Raw genomic sequence first — 15,322 nt, forward strand, 5'->3', positions numbered from 1 at the left:
GCCTGCTAACCACAGCTTTTCTAAGTGTGCAATTTCTATATAGGTCAGAGTTTATGAATGAACGCCAATGGTACTAAGACACCTAATTCATCTGCATTTTCTTTATACTTTGCTCTCAAAAAGCCTGACTTTCCTAAAATAATTTTTTTTATTTGTGTTTCTTCATGCTTGGTTTGGCTTTTTGCTGTTTTGTCTCTTTCTTCAGTCAGCTGCCTGACCATTTGATAAAGATTTATTTTTTATCTTCTTAAACCCCTTACCTCTGATGTTGGAGTCAGTGAGGTAATAAAAAGCCTCCTGAGCTAAAAGAATGAACAAGTGTTTTGTTGACACATAACAGGCAATTTAGCAAAGAACAACTTCAAATTGCATCCTGAGGCACTTTGTAACTAGCTGACTTCCTGTCACAAAGACATTAATTGTTCTTACTTCTTTTGCTAAATCTTTGAAAAATACCAAAGATAACACAGTTTGACTGACATAAAATAGTATTTTACTTTCAACAAGGCGATTCCTTCAAAGGTATCAGCTGGAAACTTGCCTTCTCCCACTTTCTGACTTTCCAATTCTTTTCATCTGCTGAGCATAGTTCCTTTTAAAGCTGTATATGTTTTTTAAGAAAGGAGTTTTCTGATCATTCTAATGTTTTGGTCTCAAATGTTTGTTGCTAATTTTCGTCAATCAGATTGCATTCTTTCTTCATTTTCTCATCCACCTTCCTCAGAGTGGCAGAAGCTGAGCAGCAGATTTCACTTTACCTGTGTTTATTTGTTTCTCCTCTCTCAGAGCAGCCTTTTTAGATGTCTGTTCTCCCATCTGTGTTCATGCATCCATGCACAGGCAGGCCATCTGCACACAGTTATCAGTTTTCTTTCTCTTCAGGAGCCTCACAGGTTGATTGGTTAGCCTCGGAGGTAGCAGTGGGAGTCAACGCGGGAGCTGTGGGGCAGAGAGGGGAGGTGCCAGGCGGTGCGTTACCAGCCACGGCGCCTTCCCTCTGGGCTTCCACCTTGGAGCGCTGCTCTGGTAGCTGGGAGGCAGCTCCAGGCTCCTGGGTGTTGGGAGGAGACGCTTTAAAGACAGAGGCAGTGTGAGAACGAGGGAGACACGTACAGTATATGTGCGTGTTTGTTTGCGTGTGTGTGTGGCAAGGGTTGAGGGATTGGGGGGAGGGATCCCAAGCAGATTTGTTTACTAGTAATTAATTCACCTGATTGACATAACAGCTGCCGGAGCTATGGGAAGGCAGAGGCATATGTGCGGGTTTGCTTGCGTGCGGCATATACTGTACAGCGTGCATACTCAGCATGTGTGCGTGTGAATTTTTTCTGCAGACCTGTTACGGGTTTGTGTGTGCGAGAGGCAGAGAGAAACCCATGGCACACTGAGGGCATTTCCATGTCACAGCATCGGGAGTGGGGTTCCCGGCATCGCCGCCCGGCAGCTCTCTGTCTTCCATCGATTAGGCCCGTCTGTCAGCTGGCAGCCCTGCTTACACACTCCTGCCTCTCTGCTAATCTTTATAGAGTTGACTTCACTGACAGACTTATTGGAGCACTTGAAGCTGAGGAAAGAGGAGGAGAAGTAGGGCTTTGACAGAGGGACAAATGAGGGAACTGAGAGCAGAGTTTGACAGCAGTGACAGTAAGGAGCCGCTTGAAAACTAATTCCTGGTTTGACTTACAGAAAACACTGTGAAGAAGCACTCTGCATAACAAAGTGCACACTACATATACATATCAACCCTGCATATATGTGGTATTCATCTAAACGGTTATAACCACAGCCTATGTTCTTTCATGTAAAGGGTCTAGCAAAATTGTTCGTACCCCTTTAACCCCTTTTATTGCCCATCCAAGGGGAACGTTACTCAGAGAAGAGTCCAATTAACTTTGGACGAGGTGGAAGATCAACAGCTCAGTTGGGAAAATCTGTCACTGCTATTTTTATGCTCTGTGCATATTTAGCCCTTGTACAGGAAAACCATAAGAAGTCATGTTTACATCAAATCTAGCAGAGCGTGAACTATTTGAAAAGATATCCCTCAAAACAATTAAAGCTGTAGTTGCAATTGTACGTGTTGAAAGTAAGTGCCAGGAACTTTCTCCAGTTATTTTATTTGCAAAAAAAAAAGAAGAAAACTGTGCATTATTTGCCATCCACTTTACAATTCGCATCCTGTCACATAAAAACCTTTTGAAATACACGGCAGTGTTTGTGTTAAAGGGGTATCAATATTTTTGTAAAGCACTGCATATCATTTTTTCTCAGAGCCATCTTATCTTTGAAGCCTTTGCTTATTGAGAACAAATTCCATTCAGTAGCAATTTGTTACCTGTCACCTTTGTCAGCAGATTGTTTTTTTTTTTTGTTTTTTTTTTATGTGTGTTAACATGCCTGCGTGTTTGTATTGTGAGGGTTGGGGTGATCCTTCACAGTCTGAAAGAAACACAGATATATACACATATTCACAGCACCAGCGGGTCAGTATCAGTGTTGTTGTGGCCAGTAGGTAGCCGTGTGTTGGCCTGCTTGTCTGGAGCCAGATAACAGCAGATCCATTACCCCCTGGAAGCCGAGGTCTGATCACCACGCAGATATAGCTGCTCACTCACAGCCTGTGTGCTGCAGCCAGCCTCCTGCATGGAGCTAAAGAGGATCACAACCGGGGGCCACAGCAAAGCCGAACCCCCTTCTGTATGAGTCAATTATAAAATGCTCATCACAGTGTAATGCAACACAGGAGGCAAAGTAACGAAACACAAAGTTAGCTTTTTTTTGACTTAGTGGTAGGCATCCACTGATATGAAATTCTAACTACATGATGACCTTACGTTAACAAATATTAAATTAGCATGGTTTTACTGTTATATTTACTGTTATATATTTACACAAAAGCTTAAAATACAAAAATTGTAGTATTTTTTTATGCTTCTTTGCATATATGTTTATCCTAGTTTGCTGTTTTGCCCTCTATAGACTAGCACAACAGTAACTGAAATTTGCTAGTTAGTTAGTTGGGCTGCAGTCAGATGCTGAACACATGCCGCGCATACCTTACCGACTGTAGTTTTAAAATAATGTCTTAATAAGAGAGATGGGTGGTACTCACATTGAAAATCTGTGTTTTTTGTCATCCATAAGTATTTAAAACAGCATAAATTGTCCTTTTTGTCTGCGCGAGAGCAAGCACTTTCTCTGGAATCTTGTTGAAAGGACTTTGATGTAGGAATGATATGATGAAAAATTTCAGCAACTTCCTTACTTTAGTAGAAGATCAAAATACATTTTATGAGGGGCAGTGCAGTCAAGCTTTCTAAAAACAAAGCGGCAGGAGGAGGCTTCCTAGGGGTTGTCTTCAAACAGGGCAATGTAAGTAGATTTACCTACATTAGCTGGCTACCTCCTCAGCATGCAGCTACTTCTCTATTTCAAGTTTTTTATTGTCTTCCACAAATTTTCAAAGGTTATCCTTAAGTTCTGTTAAAGAAAAAATAAACTGGATTGGGCTAAAATATATATTTAAACATCTTCAAATGCTAGCACAGCAGTTCTCTATCGCTCTGCTACTCCCATAAAAGCAGAGACAATGTGAGGAGGGGCATGTAATCATTAAAATTAAGTTGCATTAGATGATAGAAGTCATTACCATGACTGAGCCTGACAAGGTTTTTTCAATGGTTTCTAGGGATAATGTTTATCTATACAGACTATGGCGTCATATTCATCATGCTGCCCAGACAGTGGAATCAGTTATGCTTATCTAACTTAAAATATTTATTTGAGTTAATGTTGAAGTTATGACAACATCCCTCTGGTACCACTGTTAACATGATTCTGATGATGAACAGTGAGTGTTCTGCAGGAAACCGCCTCACCATAAGACAAAAATTATATAAGTTGTCTCAGTTCTTCCTCTTTGCCTCTGCATAGGTATAAAAATAGGCTTTGGTACTGATGTGGGTGCTAATTTCTCCATAAATGTCCAGGAAACCAAGCTTTTGTAGTTCATTGTGAATGACTGGTTGCTGTTAAATGGTGACCAAGAAGAATGATGGATTAGAAAATGGAAGCTGGGCAGAGAAAAAGTCTTGTGTGATATGATGCTGTTGTGAAATCACGTCTTGAAACGCGGCTATGATTATTAGCAGACGTGTTTGTGGAGGAGCCGGTGTGTGAGGAGGTAACGCTGTGCTGGTATTGTGTTGATGGTTTGTTTGTGTGCAGCGAGAGAGAAAAGAGGGAGATAGCTGTGGCAAACAGGGCAGCTATCAAAAGCCACAGGCAGCTTTAGACTCTGTGTCTTTTCTGTTCCTTTCTTCTTCTTCTTCTCTCTCTGTTTCTCTCTCTCCATCTTCTCTCATATTTTTTTCTCTTTTTCTTTCTCTTTCTCTCTCACTCCATCCCTCCCTCTCTCTGCTCCCTGGCCATGCTGATGATTGACGGCCTGAGGGTTTTAATGGGCGCTGGAGAGCAGGAGCTGAGGTCGGGGTTGTCATGGCAACTAGGAGAAGGGGCCTTTTGCTGCTGCTTCACCTGCAAACTGTCGAGCAACACACACACACGCCCCTACACACACTGGCCACACGTACCTCCATGCCAGCACCACCTCTTCCATTCACTCTTCCTCCTCTGCCTGAGATCTCTCTTTCTTTGCTCATTTTCATTTCATCCTACTTTTCTTTGTCTTTTCTCTTTGTTACTGCTAATGCTCTCAGAAACAACACAGCTGCTTAACTGTGTATACTCTTATGTGTGTCTAATTTGAGTTAATATCCAGAATTTAGTCCGTTGTTTTTCAATCTTCTGTAATGGTGGTTTACTTCTTTATTCTTAGTTTGTTTTGTGCAAAATGGTGAAACTCCACACTTTAAGAAATAAGTGAAAAGCAAGTTAATTATGACTGAAAGTAAAATTGTCTCTTCTGCTACGTGTTAGCCTTTCTTATAGGATAACTCTGGGTAAAAATGGAGACCCATGGGTCGTTTACATGTTGGGGAATCTGAATAGATCTTTTCAAAAACTGTTGCCAATCTTGACTTGCTGATATGAGTTGCATTTGGCTCATTTAGTATGGATCCAGCTTAACTAAGACCCATGTGTGCCTCACTTACACACAGTGTCTAGGTTAGGATATTCATATGACGTACAGTTTATCTTTAGGCCTTAGCTACTGTATCTTTACTTAGGTGCTGTGTTGCAGTTCTCATTTCAAACAGTGGATGTTACTTCACAAAAATCTGTCTATATTCAATGACTGGCAGCAGAAGAAGAATCTTCTGGGGAAATGCATTCCCAATTTAAAATTCAGTAAGTTTAACCTGATAAATGTTCATTTTAGATGTTTTTGAGGTGTTTATAACTACATATTTCCTTCAGAATTATATTTAACTGGACAAATGATTGTAAATAAAAAGAAAAAAGAGAAAATCCTGTCAGACTGTGTCCAGCACTTTTTCTGCTTGGAGAGTTTCATTTTTGCAGGATTCTCAGGAGGTGGACATCTCGCTGTCCAAAACTATGCATTTGATTTGAAACTATGCATATGTCATTCAAAGAGAGCAATGGAATCCAAAAGAACTTCAGCTGCCGTAGTTTGGTTGCTCAATCAATTAAAGCAAATAATATAACAAGAAGAAGATGAAGAATTTAAAAAGGAGATACAAAAATCAATCAATCATAGTTAATTAAGTACTGTAGATAAGCAACAACTGCTGAAAAAGACATGGTTTGAAAAAAGAAAAACATGGTTATCCTTAAATAATTATGGTCAGAGCTTTCAATGACCCCACCTAGATCTTGTCTGGTAGCCCTGCTAGTAACACACACCTAAACTCTGCTGCAAAATAACAGCATCTCGTTTGGATCTTTGTTATTAGGAACAGAGTGATTATGCATTTGACATTGTAAGATTTGCTGTTATTTCATTCAAAAGACACAAGAAATTTCAGCAATTGTTGTTGCTCCTCATATGAGATCATCAGACTTTCAGGGTTTTTTTTATTATAAATCTGCTTTTGAAAAAGCAAAGTTAACTCCTATTCCCTTTCACTTTTTACTCTAGTAGGTACTCTTGACCTCTACCTCTTCGTGTTTCTCCACTGTTGAGTTCAGAAGGAGCTGAAGGAGTTAACACCTTGACCTGAGAGTAATACAGTGGCATCTTTGTTGGGCTATTGAACACTCTGCAACCTTTTGTCACCTTTCCAGAGAAATCCCTTTTTTCTACATCCTTCTGTTCCTCTGATACATGTCTGCTTTATTCCATTTTTTTTCCATACGGACTTTAACATTTTATCCAGAGTCCCACAGAATCCCATCCCCTCACCAGGGTTGTTTGTGTCTGGCCTCATGGCCTTGGGGCCCTCTTACTTAGCGCCTGTGCTGTGCAGGTCAGCCAGGGCACTGTGGGATTATTGCAGTGGGAGTGTGTCGAAATCTCGCTGAGGGGCGTTGTTGTTGTTGTTGTTTGTGGTGGTGGGGTTCTGTTTGCATTTTGTGGAAACAAATCCATGTCTGATGAAATAGGAATGGTGACACCATTGTAAACATGATTCATGTGAGATTTTTCCTCTTGTTAAAGGTTATGGTTAGGCAACTAAATCTTTGCGATCTGTGCTAGAGTAACAGACTCTGACTGACAGAAGCATCTTTTATGACCATCCATCTTTCCAACCTTCTGAGGGCAACATCAAGGTCTTTCAGAAAATGTAAAGTTTGTATGGAGAATAGTGAAAACAATCAACATAGTTTGCCCTTAACTTGTCTCTCGGGGTAACTTTTTGTTCTATTTTGACCCCAACAAAATGTGAACGTCAAGCTATGACAGGACTGAATACCAAAGGTCAGTTTTACCATCTCAAAAGGAAATCAGAGCATCTAGTGTCACGACTGTCTTTTTTTTTATCCCTGCTTAAAATCATTGGAATTGAGAGGGAAGATGAAGGAAATAGTGCCAGAAAGTGGTCATCGCATTGAGTATGATGCCGCATACTTTAATGCATTCTACTGAGACTTTAGGTGATAGACCAATGCAAAGTAGTTCTTAATTGGGAAAATGAATGAAACAATGTATAGACTTGCCATTTTTGATTCATTTAAATATGAAAAGTGTTGCATGCAGCTGTATTTCCTGCATCAAATGTTGTAGTCTTTTGGGATAAGTCTCTACCAGCTTCATCTAGAGAAACTTGGGATAAATCCTCAGATTGGATTGAGTGAACCTATATTTTCAAGTCTTACTTCAGATTCTTTGTTTGATTCAGAACTGGAATTTGATTTACTTTTATACTAATATGTTTTGGTCTGAAACATTTCAGTGTAGCCCTGGTTGTTTATGGATGTTGTTCTGCTGGAAGGTGAACTTTTACCTCAGTCTTAAGTCTTTTGCAGCTGCTGTGGCTACAGTGTCTTTCTTCTGGTTTCCTCTGATTTCTGCTCTAATTTGCTCAGTTTTAAAAGACAGATTGAACAGTACTTGTCCTGCGGCCTTTATGATATAATGTTTTCAGAGCACCAACTAATAATATTTCAGATCACTTGTCACCGCATTTGGAACTTTGTTTGTTTTAGTGTGCCAGCACAGTTGGACTTTTTCTCACTTTCTAATAATTTAGGCAATTCCAAGAATATTTTAACACCTTCCTTCAGCCACTTTGTGTTGCTCTATTTAACAAGAATACTGAGAAGAAGAAATAAAAGTATTTTCTTTTGTGTCTTTTCAGAGTGCAGCCGCTGCTCCCAGTCCAGTGATGGGTAACATGCCACCCAATGACGGCATGCCAGGAGGACCCATGCCCCCTGGCTTCTTTCAAGTAAGAATTTGTCCTGAGGTCTCACCTCTGTACCTGCTGTTCAAATGTTGCTGTTCATCTAACACACACCCCAAACACGCCCTTCCCCCTCACTTAGCCTAAGTTAAGCCCATCCTTCTGTCTCCTCCTCCTTTTTAGCCTCTTTAGCCACCCTAATCCCTGTCCAGATGTGTTCCCTTCTCTGTCCTGCATATGTCCCATATGTTCTTTGGTTGTCGAGCTGTTAACCCCTGGTCTTCTCGCTGAGCTTTATTTCTCTGTAGAGTTTGCTTCAATACAATTTCTATTTTCAGAATGAACTTGTAGGTATTTATTTGGGAGGAGCAGATAAAGCTGTTACTACTCTTGTTTGTTTCACTAATTCTCCAAAATGAGAGCTTTCAGTAGCTGGTGAGGTCATTCCTCATCTGTGTTTTATTCCTTTTCTCATTTTTTCCTTTTCAGCCATTAATTAAACTGGTAGCATAGGGTAAGATTTAATGAATTGCTTCATATAGTGCCCATGTTATTTAGAAAAAGGAGGTCTGTGAAACCTGCACAGAAATTTATCTGAATGAAACCTTTGTAATAACAAGGTGACACACTTCTTCCACTCTCTTGCAAAAGCTTTTGATAAGTGAACTAAAACAAGCCTTTGTCTACGCAAATTCAACCAGCTGTTGTTTAACGACTTGGAGCTGACTGAAAATCTGAAAAAACCTGTCATCTCAACCATAGTTCCTTTTTCGCATGCCATAGCTAAAATACAAAGATATGCGAGAGGTAGAATTCTCCTTACTTTTTGTGGAAAATGTAGTTAAGTATTAAGCTTCTTCCTTTACTAGTCCAGATTCATATAGCTGCCATGTTGTAATTAAATTTATCTCAGTGAAATCCCTGAATTTTCACAAAAATGTCAGAAACTTTTGGATTCAAACACATTAAAAGGTTCCCACACACATTTAAAACATTTGATCTTATTGGACTTTTGTGATTTCTGATTTTTCATTTGTTTAAGCCTTGATACCCTGACGATGTCTCTTTAAGAACTAGAATAAAAGACGATACAAGTATGGCATTCCATGGATGTTCTTCTAGCCTTCTGACCTGAGTGGTCATTATTTATTTATATTAAAAGTGGAGGCATTTATGTGAGTCACTGTCAAAGACTTTAATATTTCAAAACAAAGACTGAAATATATGAAGTTTACATTTTAAACTGGCATAAGCATCTTATATTAGCAAGTAATGCGTCTAACATGGCTGGCAGAGCCAAAACTGCACATTTGAGTGTATTCTTAGAAAATTTAGATCCCTAAGGGTGAGATTTCCAAAAGTCTGCCAAAGTTTATGAATCCAATCTGCTCCATAACGAGCTTAACGGGATAAAAACAGAGAAACCTGGCTAGGCTTGTTCAGCCTTCCCGTTACCCATTGAAAGTCATGCTCTCTCTCTTTGCTTAAATGGAACAACAATTCTTGACAATTTTCCTTTCTATATGGCTGCTTGCATCTCTGTGCTTCATCGAGCTTCATTTTATACAACAGATAGCGAAACAAGTATGAGTCTTTTTTTCCCTCTGTTACTGTGTCCTCCCAGAAGAGTGTTACTGTCAGCAAGAGCTGATATCACTTATTATGGTGCGTTCGCTGGTCACAAAGAGATTGGATATTTGAGTTTTCAGCTGCCCAGTCACCAGTCATGCCACATCAAACTGAAAACCAGCTGATCCCAGTCACCAGTCGATTTCTCGGTTCCTCTTTTTATGTGTTTGGCCTAAACGTGTTGCACAAATTTTCCCTTACTTAGTTTAATGTTTGTGAGACAATAAGAGGTTCTGTCTTTTTTTCTTTTTTGTGGATTAGAAACACATTTTGCATTGCACAGCATTGTGGGTGTGGGTGTGGGTGTGTGTGTGTGTGTGTGTGTGGGGGGGGGGGGTCACAATTTTGCTGCACACACACATTTTGCACACACAAAATGCGTGCGTGTAGGCGTGCATGCGCTTGTGCGTCTGAGAATGTTAATGATGTATGAGTTGTGAGCAGGACACCGAGAAAGCTATCTGATGGTGTTGCGTGAGTGACATTGCTTTCCAAAAATAGATGCTGTGAGCATGGCAGACAGACAGATAGACGGGCAGGAGAGTGGGCAGAAGGGTATAAGGAGAAGAGAGAGGGAATGAAAGGATGAATGGATATATTTACTTCCCTTCCTAATCTATCCCTCTATCTGCTTAGCTCCGTTATCATATTCTAGGGTGGGGAAGAAAGACAAGAAATTGAAGTGTAAATGGCAAAGATAAAGTGTTCTTTGAAAACATCCATAAAGCGCGCAGTATGTCAGTGTCTTGTTCACATTATATCATTTTCCTTGAGCATTACACCTTGCTCTCTGCTCCGACGGTCATTCCCTAGCGGACAAATGGCTGCGGACCAATCTGAAAGTGCAGCCTACTGAGTTTTCTGCAACACATTCATTCATTCAAATGAAGGGGGAAGCAGATTCTTCCCTCCCACATATTGTGGAGGTTTTCCTCACACTCCCATCGCTCCTCCTCAGCCACTCTGCAGATACAGCCGCTTGACTGTCGATCTAGAATTGTGAATGGATTATATGCCGTAAACTGAATTTCCTGCTGCTTTAGTCATTTCTTAGCTGAACTCGGGGTCAGTTTTCCTCTCCCTCTCCCCCGCCTCTCTCTCTCTCTCTCTCTGTATGTCTGCCATCCTTCTCCATGACATTTCCACACTCCCTCTATTCCTCCTTGTCTTTGAAATTATTATTTTTTTACTCAAGCTGCCTCAGGGACGTGTGCAAACTCACCAGCATCTGTGGTTGTGCTGCTCATGTACGATCTGTCCATGTGTGCATGTTGCAAATATTTGTTGTACTGATGCGATAATTAGCATAGATGACCCTAACTCTGTTACCAGCTTTGATCCTGTGTGAAATAAAGGCCAAAGAAAAGGAATAAACAGGAAAGTGGAGGTGAGATAGTTTACTTAACAACTTATTGAAGTGGTTCATCTTTTCTGCCGTACAGAGTTTGTTATGACTATATGCTGTAGATTTCACAATAAACTTAAAATGTGAAGTCACTGAGCTAGTGCAAAGCAAAAGATCCTGAAGGCAAATTGCGTAGGTGATAGGAAATGGCCATAAAAGTCAAGTCAGGTTTATCTGCATAGCGCATTTCAGCAACTAGGCAGTTGAGAAAACCACAACACACTTAACAAACAAAACAAAACAAAAAAAGAAACAGTAAAATTCAGTGGCAGAAAGAAAAAAAATTCTGATGGACCAGAAATGGATTCCGGGTCCATCCATTTCTGATGGACCCAGTTTTGGGTCCATCAGAAATTCATTTTCTCTGTCTGACATTAAATCAGACTAATTCTTCCCTGCTTTTGATTAGTTGGGATTTCTGAAATCTTTCCCATTTGCTAAATGCCAGAATAATTGTAATTACTTTCCTCAAGACAAAAGTTTCCATCTGAACTATTTGAAAGTCCAAACGATGATGTCATGTCTTTGTAAGGTTCTGATTGGATGATTCACAACTTTTGCATGAAGTAGAGACACACAAGTGGATATGTTTTTTGATGTTGGGAACATTAGGAAGAAAATTCTGGCACAATTAGGCACAAGTGGGTCCAAATTAGTCACAAACTGGCTCAAATTGAGTAAAATCGGTGTTTTAAAGTGGCCATCATAATGCCCTGTTCTCAGTTTTATAGAACGTTTGTGGGCAGAGCTGAAAACGTCTTGGTAGTAAAGCAACCTTGAAACCTGACTCAGTTACACGAGTTGTGTCAGGAGGAATGGACCAAAGATCCAGCAAGCTATTGTGAGAAGCTTGATGAAGGAAACCCAAAGCACTTGAAATGAGTCAAACTGTTCAATAGGCATCCATCCATCCATCCATCCATCCATCCATCCATCCATCCATCCATCCATCCATCCATCCATCCATCCATCCATTTTCTAACACCCTTGTCCCTAGTGGGGTCAGGAGGGCTGCTGGTGCCTATTTCCAGCTAACGTTCCTGGCGAGAGGCGGGGTTCACCCTGGACAGGTCGCCAGTCTGTCGCAGTGTTCAAAAGGCAATTCTAGGTAATTATCAGACAAACTTCTGAATTTGAGGGAAGTAAAACAAAATAATTTATGTGAGGGGGTCTTCTCATGTCTTTTGCCACATTTTGCTTATTTTAGGAACTTGTGCTCTCATGAACTTACATTTTGTAAAATGGCCCCTAAAGTTCAAAGAAGGTTAAACCTGAAGAATTACTGTTCAACACACCCTTAAGGAGTCTGGCTGCTTCGAAGCAAGTTATAAGAAACGAGGGGTCATTTATAACTTTTGCATAAAAAGTTGTATTCCAGTTAAAGTTTCCTATTTTTCCTAAACATATTCAATGTGCGACATCCCAATGAGTTATCAAAATGATGTTTTAAAAGAAGCCTGTAAACCTGTTAGACCAGGGCGAAGCTATCAACTATTTAAACCACAGCAGCTTCAGAATAGGACCCAAACCATTAAAGACAAATACTAAATCTCAGTCTTAGTTTAAAGCCATTGTTGCAGCTCTGCTGGAGAACTCTTTGTTTAGAACCTGGATATTTTCTGAACTTTAAACTTCAGTATATTGGAATATAACCAGCTCTCTAAAACTAAATTTAGATGCCTCTTTTGTACTTCGACTGAAGGAGCACTTGGAGTCAAAGTTTTAAAAAAAGACAAATGAAGATAAGAATTCATTGGCATGTCTTCTCACTTCTGCCTGAAATAAAGCCAACAAGAGGTTCCATCTTTTACTCTTATCATCAGTGCTTATCCTTGAGACGACAGCAACAAAAATGGTATCTAATGATTCTCTGGATGACAGTATTAAAAATAAAAATACCCCTGCTACATCAGAAGTTTCCCTCGTTTGCTGTCTGTTGTTGCTTCTCCAGCAGTAACTCAGAACCGCTGATAAGTCACTGCAGTTAAACAGTGTTTTGACTGTAGCCTCTGTCTCCCACTGTGCATGTGTCATCTCTATCAGCACACTGTGTCCGACGCACTGGGGTTTATCAGTTTGGAGACAGGTGTAGGAAATCTCTCCAAGCATACCCAGATGCACACCGCCACACGAGCCGGTGAAACTGTAGGTGCTCTGAGCGATCTGAAAGAAGATCACTGTTTTATTACAATTTTTAATAACTAAGTGGGCTAAGCCACATTAAGGGAAAGCAACATTTAGCTGTGTGTATTTATTGCCCGTTACTTTGTGCGCTTCCTTGGTCTAATCTTACATTCATTTTCCATTTTCAGTCATTAAAATATGGATCAAGTTTTTACCATCTGTAAAAGGCTTTCTTATGTTTATAAACAGCTAAGCCCAACATTATTCGTACCCATGGCAGATTTAATTTTAAAGTAAACCTGGAAAAAGGTGGTCGGTAATGGTTGATTGTGGAAATGCCAGCAAATATTCCCCATTTTATACTAATTGGTATATAATCTTATAGCATTTTCTTTGTTTGTTTGTTTTTTTGCTCTTCATGCTAAATCATCGCCCAACAATCTCAGGCAGAAGATTTCATTGCTGTGCAACCTATGAGTGCCCTCTATTGGACAAAAAACTAATAGCTGAATTAATCAGAAATTGATGTCGGAAGGCTGCCAGTTTGAGCTACTTCAAGTATTTTGCATGCCGGTCTTGTAAATCTTCTTCAGTGCAGACAGAGCGTCTGCATACCAAAGCATAAAGTGAATCATTAGTCCTACATTTGTGTAGCACTTTCATTAATTCCATATCAGTGGAATAACCAAAATAATCTAATAGCTGGAGACCAAATTAATAATTACTTGAGACCCCTTGCTCTAGCAGTGGGTCTCAAGTCCAGTCCTAAGAGGCTCACATTGTGCAACTTTTAAATTAATATCTTGCTTCAATCCACTTGAGTAAAATATTTAGGTCATCCACAGAACACTACAAAAGTTGATTGCATGCTGAGGAATTGTACTGGATCACGGTCTAAAAGTTGCAGAGTATTGGCCCCTGAGGACTGGAGTCTGGGATACCTGGGCTACAATATCAAAGTTAGGTTGTAGAAAGGCAGCATAGTTTGCTAAATGTACATATTTTTGAAAGACCAGAGAAATTTAAGAAAGATATGCTCAAGTGTGATGGGAGCATAAGGCTTTATGTGATCTGTTTTAAAGTCAGGAAATTGAACTCGTGTAGCTGATTGTGGAAATATTAAACATCCTTCACCTCACAAATTAATGGAGTCTTAGGAGAAATCTCAGCTACTGAACACAGAAAGGAGCTGCACATTCCCACCATCTGCAGGTCAGACTCATCTGCAGTATGCACCCTGTCCAGGTAGACTCCTCTGGACATGCACTGTTGAAATAAGGATATTAATAATATTGTTATTAATAATAAGATATTAGTAAAAGTGTAGCTGAGATAAAGGCAGAGATATTTTACAAATCTAAGGGAGTGAAGACTTTCTCAGCTGATTTACAAAATCTAAAATCAGTTAAGACTTGGGATCTTCAGTTTGTTGGTGTTACACATGTCCACGTGTTCTTAAGAGTCCAATCTACCAGTGAAATGTCTTCCATTTCTCTCTCTCTCTCCTGTTTGTCTAAAAATAAAGCTCATTAACCAAAAAAAAAATAATCTGTCCTAATGAGCTGTATTTCAATCCAGATTTTAAATATTCTGGCCCTTGAAAACATAAGCAGGTTTGTGAATGAAGCGGCTTCATCGAGAATTTGGCTACATTGAAATATCGTTTATGCAAGCACAGAAAATCAAAGTGATGCAAATTAGCTGGCAGAGACGAGATTGCTACCCCTACATCATGATGCAAGTATGCTTAATGACAAATGACGTCACCTATAAACGTTTTCCTTTTGTGGAAATTTCTCTAATTAAAAAGAAGTGATTGATGAACATCAAATAGTTCATGTTGGAGCTCTAACTTTAACTTTGATTTTTAAAAGAAATTAATAACATACAACAGTTTGTGAATGGTGAGTTAACGCAAAACACAACATTGGATATTTTCTTCCCATATCTTGCATTTGGAGGTTGATAGTATTACAAGTGTGAAATGCAAACAATGGATGACCGTCTGCGTAGAATCTTGTTTTTACTGCCACAAAACCCGTTTGGCATGGCTGAATGCAGAGTTTTTGTATGACAGCATTGCCACATTTATTTGATATTGAAAGCAAACACAACCTTCAACAGACCATAGAACCATTTGCATAAAACCTCTTGTTGTGTAAAGATTTTTTTTTAAATATATATAAGAGTAAATGTGAATTGTTTGGTTTATCAGTGTTTCTTGTTGTCCAGCTCCAGAAACAATGAATTAGTCAACTCCAGTGTGAATACAGCTTAACACCTCTGCAGAGTTGTGCTTATATAAATCATTTGGTGTCATCCTAACATGTTTAAATGTCTGTCACTATTGCATGTCTCTCCTCAGGGATAAAACTCCCTCCTCCTATACCGGCGG

The 15,322-nt window shown here is 39.7% G+C and overlaps 1 protein-coding gene across 2 annotated transcripts in view; it reads left to right on the forward strand.

The window, feature by feature from the left end:
- Nucleotides 1–15,322, forward strand: part of LOC102228095 (single-stranded DNA-binding protein 3-like) — a 103,305-nt gene that overhangs the window by 70,474 nt on the left and 17,509 nt on the right. For both annotated transcript variants that reach the window (XM_005795613.2, XM_023339973.1), the window contains exon 5: nucleotides 7,725–7,814. In XM_005795613.2, coding sequence (XP_005795670.1) covers nucleotides 7,725–7,814 — 90 coding nt within the window. The remainder of the gene's footprint in view (nucleotides 1–7,724; nucleotides 7,815–15,322) is intronic.

The sequence above is a fragment of the Xiphophorus maculatus genome, chromosome 9 (assembly GCF_002775205.1).
Source record: "Xiphophorus maculatus strain JP 163 A chromosome 9, X_maculatus-5.0-male, whole genome shotgun sequence".
Taxonomy (NCBI): Eukaryota; Metazoa; Chordata; class Actinopteri; order Cyprinodontiformes; family Poeciliidae; genus Xiphophorus; species Xiphophorus maculatus.